General features: G+C 31.6%; 1 protein-coding gene across 2 annotated transcripts in view; it reads right to left on the reverse strand.

Annotated features, from left to right (window-relative positions):
* The window catches only part of LOC106457821 (tubulin polyglutamylase TTLL4-like), a 68639-nt gene that overhangs the window by 19956 nt on the left and 42269 nt on the right, over positions 1 to 6414 (reverse strand). For both annotated transcript variants that reach the window (XM_022383868.1, XM_013917272.2), the window contains exons 15-17: positions 6004 to 6118; positions 3665 to 3866; positions 1708 to 1775 (exon numbers count right to left, since the gene is read on the reverse strand). In XM_022383868.1, coding sequence (XP_022239576.1) covers positions 1708 to 1775; positions 3665 to 3866; positions 6004 to 6118 — 385 coding nt within the window. The remainder of the gene's footprint in view (positions 1 to 1707; positions 1776 to 3664; positions 3867 to 6003; positions 6119 to 6414) is intronic.

A 6414-nucleotide genomic window follows, 5' to 3' on the forward strand; every position in this document is an offset into this window, starting at 1 on the left:
CAATAATACCATAGAATTCCACTATAATTTATCAAGCTCGGTAATTAAGATGTATTTTAGTAAAAAAAAAAAAGAGAGAGAAATTTTGAGCAGACTAAAGACACACCCTACCTCGTTGAAATTTTGGTTCAAAAGTAAGAAATGGTGCCAAGCCCATTAAAATGGTTGAGAAAGCCACTAGGGGACATTCTGAGCTTCCAATTGGTTATTCATGTCATATATAGAAGTGTATATAAGGGAGTGTTTACAAAAATGGAAAGAGGTGGGCAGGGAACCACTGTGTTTGATCTATTAAATGAGCAATATCTTAGCAAATTGAGAAGATAAGAGGCTCTTATTTCATATTCTAGCTTGTCAATATCAGTAATTTGAGTTTCTAATTCATACAAAACTATAGACTTAATATTTTTACTTCACAAACATCTAATTTGAACCAGTGCTGCATTCAACATACCATGTGACACACAAAAATTGATGTTTATCTGCGTTTTTTAATATTTGCTTTTAAATTAAGATATTCAGTAATATATAGTACTAAAATTTGAATTATAATCTACAGTTTGATACCAAACTTATTGACATAAGTTCATGAAATAGAAGTTCAATCAAATTTTGAATGCGAGTCAACAAACAAGATGACATGGCCTTTCACTTGTGACTCGTCTCGAAAGGGTTAAATGATATTATTATCAGAGGTGTCAGTATGTGCTTAAAAAATTTGTGGATCGGGCCCCATAGGTGCAGGAATTGTCGGAGTTTCGGTATGATATTGATTATGGTATTCTATTCTGACTTTTCAAGACACCAACTAGGGATTCAAGGCACTGTCAAATACAACTGGGGCATGGACCCCATGTGCCAGTGACTAGCAATGCCTCTAATTAGTACTATTTTTAAACAAATGAACATCACGAAGAAAAATAACATGCAAATAGTATTATAAAAAAAATATAACAATAAATTAATAAAATTTTTGTTAATTTCCTTCATTTAAAGAAAGAAAAACTTTCACCATACCATAACTGGTTTCAACAAGGTGCTCAAGTAAATCTATCATCATATTTCAGCTCAACAAACAATTTAATTGTTATTAGACAACTCCTTGAAGTAAATATTTTTGCACTATAGTGAAATTTAAAATTTTATAAATGAAAAACAAAATTATAATGAAAGCCAAAATGTCCAAGTGAATTCTTACTTTTGATAACTCATTTATAAGCAATGTTGTAGTGTAAACCCTAGAAGTACTGCAATGTGGGGGTGGAGGTGTTCTTAAACCTTAAACAACAAACTATACATTATTATACGAATTCAAGGTCTATTTGTGCATTGAACTGGAGACACCATGTTAAATAACAGCCACTCTAGTTATTTCAAGATAAAACAGGTAGACATTTTATTATTTTAATAAATTTACAATTCTAATAAATATATTTTAGATTTATCAGTCAATGATATTTATCTTTTACATTTTCTTTAACATCAAGCACGATCCTGTATAACTATATTTATGAAGCTTTCGTTTTCACTTGCTATAGGAGCCAAGACAAAGAAAATGAGTTGTTAAGTATTTGATTACAAGATATAAGTGTAAAATTTTTCTTATAATGAATAAGGAATTCCAAAGACTGTATACAGAAACTTATGTTTCCTTAAGGTACAGAAACAAATGTAAACATTTAATTATTGCTTTTCAAAATGACACACCTTGGAAATAGTGCTTCTGACTCGTATATGAACTCCTTTGTCACAGAGTTCTTGAAGTCTAGTTCTCCCTAGAAAAAAAAAAAAAAGGTTAGTCAAATAACCATTATGCACAATAAAACCATAAACTGAACTGAATAAATTAAAGTCAGTAGAATACTACATCTTAAAAGTTTTTGACTAAAAAAAATCCAATGGTATACTATCAAAAATAGAAAAATATACTTCCCAAAGTCACAAAACTTCACACATTTAAGCAATATACTTCCCAGTCACAAAACTTCACACATCTAAGCAATATACTTCCCAAAGTCACAAAACTTCACACATCTAAGCAACATACTTCCCAAAGTCACAAAACTTCACACATCTAAGCAACATACTTCCCAAAGTCACAAAACTTCACACATCTAAGCAAGAAACTTGTACAGAAGTAATAAACTATGCTAAAGAATCTTGTCAATATCAACAATTGTTCTCAAAGCACTCTTAATTAAAAAATACAATTATACATGAGTTTGGAGAAAATGAATTTTGCTTTATCACAAAATAGAAGTAAAAATACATCACTATGAGTAAACTTTCACTTCTATGAAACAAATAACACTAAAAATATTCTCTATTTACTGAAGAATATAACATTAAACTAATTGTGCTCCAGCTAAGATATCAATATTCAAATAATCAAATTGCAGACACCAACTTTTATGATGAAACAAAAAACTTTACAATAACTTCTGTATGTTGCAAGTAATACATGCTTGCTATTAAGAATCCCTCTATTTTACTGTTTAAAGCTTCACAATTACAATATGATGACTTAGATTTAAGCATTTTAAAACACTGTGAAAACAATCAAGATATAAGAAGCAAAAATAAAACATTACCATAAAAAAAGAGGCACATGTTTTACCTAAACTTGTATGTATTTGATTTTCTAAAAACCATTAACTGCTTTTGTTGTTTGGTTTCTTGCACTTTAATAGTATTAGTTTTGTCTCATTATTGTGTAACTTCAACTGCCTGTGTCACACTTATTGGTAACATCCCACTCCTTTCCTCCTCCATCTAGTCATCTATCACATCAACCATCATTCAAACTCATTACAAACATTCTCATGGTTTTAGGTTTCCATACTGTAGACAAGGTATCAAAGTGTAACCATACTTCATCAGTGGTTTCAATTGTACAATACAGGATATTTAATACCCAACATCCTTGCACTATTTGCTTTACAGAGTATCTTGAAATTTGCATTTCTCGTACATATATCCCACAGAAATGCCATTTATTACTTTATTTCTCCTTGATGTTAGAAGGGAAATCAACAGTATTTTGCCTGTCTACATTTACAATGAAAGAACCTTCTTAGCCCAGTGAAGTGCATGCTTCCCATCATACATCATAAGTGTCACTACAGAAATATAATTGTGATCTATCGTTCTTCAGTTAATATAATCAAAAAATATCTTAAAATAAAGATTAGAGCTTTTTTTTTAGCATATTTCAAAACTTTATTGTTGTTTTACAGTCATAGCAGTAGGTACATCAAGAAACACTTTCAGAACTGACAAGATTCTAGGTTGATTTTAAACTTGCTGGTTGCTTGTACGATTAACTTACACAGGGAGACTCCCATTAAAAGTTGACTTGTTATCATTTCTGTTTTACTTCTCTATTTCAGAGATTTAGATTTTTATCAAATAAATTATTATTCAGTATTATTCTACAAGCTTAACTTTTGAAGGTCGTGAAAAGAAACCAGCAAAAATATTCTACAGCTTTACTCAGTCAATTCTCACCAAGTTATTCAATGATGATATCAAAATTATCAATTTCTTGACCCACCTCCAATACTTCTGGTCATCTCTATTTTAATGTCTACCTTAAGACCCACTGATTTTTTTAAAAATAACATTTTAACAATTTTATATTTTATTCTATCGATAATGAACTTACCTTCTACACGAGTTTTGTGGTACTTCTGCTCCCAAGCATCAAGCAATAAGTTATAATATCGTGTTTGTTCAAGATACTGGAAGTAATGATTGGTATTTGTCGTGGGAAACACTCTGATGAACTTCCCACAACGAGCCAGTTCATCTTCACTTTCTACTAGATGACGCACATCATCAGGTGTCAGAGAATCAAGAATGGTAGACTGTAAAAAGATAGGTTTTATCATCAAATACAATGCTAACTCTTTTACATAGTCTTATATCTAATAGCAAATAATTATAGTCTTTTTCAAAGAACAACAACAGGAAATTCATTGGTATTGTTCTTCTAAACCTCAAAATACAACAAATAAAAAAAATTTCATCCTTTGCAAAACTAGTTTACCCTTTATACGTTTATTCAATTTATATCATAATTTTATCCAAGCTTCAAAGAATTCCTAAGGCCAAACATACACACACACACATAAAAATAAATCAGTGTCAAAAAGACTAAACTGATGACCAGTAACACCAACGACATCAGCACTGAGATCAATGTACACTGACAAAGACTTGAAACAGTAAAACGTTTCAAATACCTGGAATAAATTGTCACAGATGAGGGTTCCAAACCTGAGATACTTTCCAGGATTGCACTGGCAACAATAGTGCTGGCAAGGTTGAAACCAATATGGAACAACAAAAACATCACTCTTAGTTCCAAAATTAGGTTGTTGCATTCCCTTGTCATATCCATATTTCTGTATGCTTGCAAAACATGGATCCTCACAGCAGATCTAGAAAGAAGACTACAGGCCATGGAAATGAGTTGTTACAGAAAGATCTTGCACATCTCATATAAAGACTGTGTTACCAATGAAGAGGTCCACAACAAGATCCAACAAGCTATCGGACCATACGAAGATCTCTTGACCACTGTAAAAAAATGCAAAATGAAGTGGTATGGTCACATCTCACAGTCATTTGGCTTGGCAAAGACCATCTAGAAAGGCACCATCAGAGGGAAAAGAAGAAGAGGCAGACATAAGAAAAGGTGAAAAGACAACATCAAAGAGTGGACCTGGAGTTCTTCAACTCCCAGAGGGAAGTGGAAAACCAGAAAAGATGCAGAGAGAGAGATGGTTGCAAAGTTGTCAGTGGTGTCCCAATGAGGGTTAAGGGACAAAGTGAAGTGAGTGATTAGCCATGTGATCTTTTGGATGTAAGTGAGACATCACATTTCTAAGAATATGAACTACAGTTAAGACTGAAAGGCCTTGCTGTTGGCCTACACTTTAACCCGTCTAACCGCTCCACCAATGACATGCCTCTTACTGATACTGAAATTGAATTTAAATCATAAGCTGTCATAGAAATAAAAAAGGCCTAATGAATTACTACTTTAAACATTTTAACCCCATATGGTATGAACATTAACCCCCAGTATTAATAACCTTTGTCCTTTAACTCAGTCTTTCTGTAAAAAAAAAAAAATTATTTTAAAATTAATTTTCTTATTACTGCACTGATAAAGTTTCCACTTTTTATTACCAATAATTAAAATTATTTTTATTTATGTATTATAATTTTTATTTAATATCTATTTATCTATTATTTCTATGTTCTCATTTATATATATTTATAATAAGTGTATTTCATTTCTTAAATTTCTTAATAATTTTTCACTCTTCCAGATCCAGTACAATAAAGTGCTGTTGTCAATAAATTTCCCAACTGTTATGGACATTACTTTGTGCACAAAAATACATTCTTGTACACAGTTCCTATTTCAAAACTAATCTCTTTCTTTGTTTACTATCACCAACAAATCAGAAAAACACAAAAACTATTTCACATTATAGGTCATATTCTCAGCATGTGATATCTCACTTCCAGTAACAACCATGTTACTCTTTGATAGATTGTTTAGGCAGAGTATTCACGACGAGTATACTGGATTGGAGAGAAACTGCCTGTTGTAAAAAATACAAGTGTAGAGGATAATGTTTTGAAAGTCTTCCATATTCAGGTCCAACTGTTCAACATGCTTAAAAATGGTTATTTGCCATTTATCCCTGATATAGGAAATTCCACTTTCCAAAAGCACTAGGGTAACTGAGTTTCTTTTCCAGTACTAACTTTTTTCTGTTAATTCTCTGTGCTTTTAAATATCATAAATACAGATTGCATGACATACAGTTGTACATGGAACTCTGTTGTGGTTATGTAACTTTATTAGAAATGCTCTTACAATTGATAGTAATGTTGTAAAAAAATTCAGGAAAAGCATTTTATATAACTATACATCACTAACTGAGTAAGTATTAAAAATATAGTTTTGTCAATATTAGCACTCACCCAACATCCTGTCTTGTTCTGGTATTCTAGATGCTTAGCTTTTTCTTCAGCAGTTAGAGTGAACCTGAACAATTTCTGATTAAGACATAAGTAGCGGGCTTCTTCAGGCTTCACACTAAAACAGAAACTCTGTAAATCAGAACTCAAAAAAGGAATTTAAAAAAATAAGTAAAATATTGTTTGTCTGTAATTAAGCACAAAGCTACACAATGGGCTATCCGTGCTCTGCCCACCATGAGTATTGAAACCAGGATTCAAGCATTGTAAATCTGCAGACATACAGCTGTGCCACTGGGGGGCAAAGTAAAATATAGCAAAATGAATAGAAGTGTATAATATCAAACTTATACAAAAGAAAACTAAAACATAAATGATTAGGATGCATTAACCCTTTCAAGATAGGTCAGAGAG

The sequence above is a fragment of the Limulus polyphemus genome, unplaced genomic scaffold, assembly GCF_000517525.1.
Source record: "Limulus polyphemus unplaced genomic scaffold, Limulus_polyphemus-2.1.2 Scaffold378, whole genome shotgun sequence".
Taxonomy (NCBI): Eukaryota; Metazoa; Arthropoda; class Merostomata; order Xiphosura; family Limulidae; genus Limulus; species Limulus polyphemus.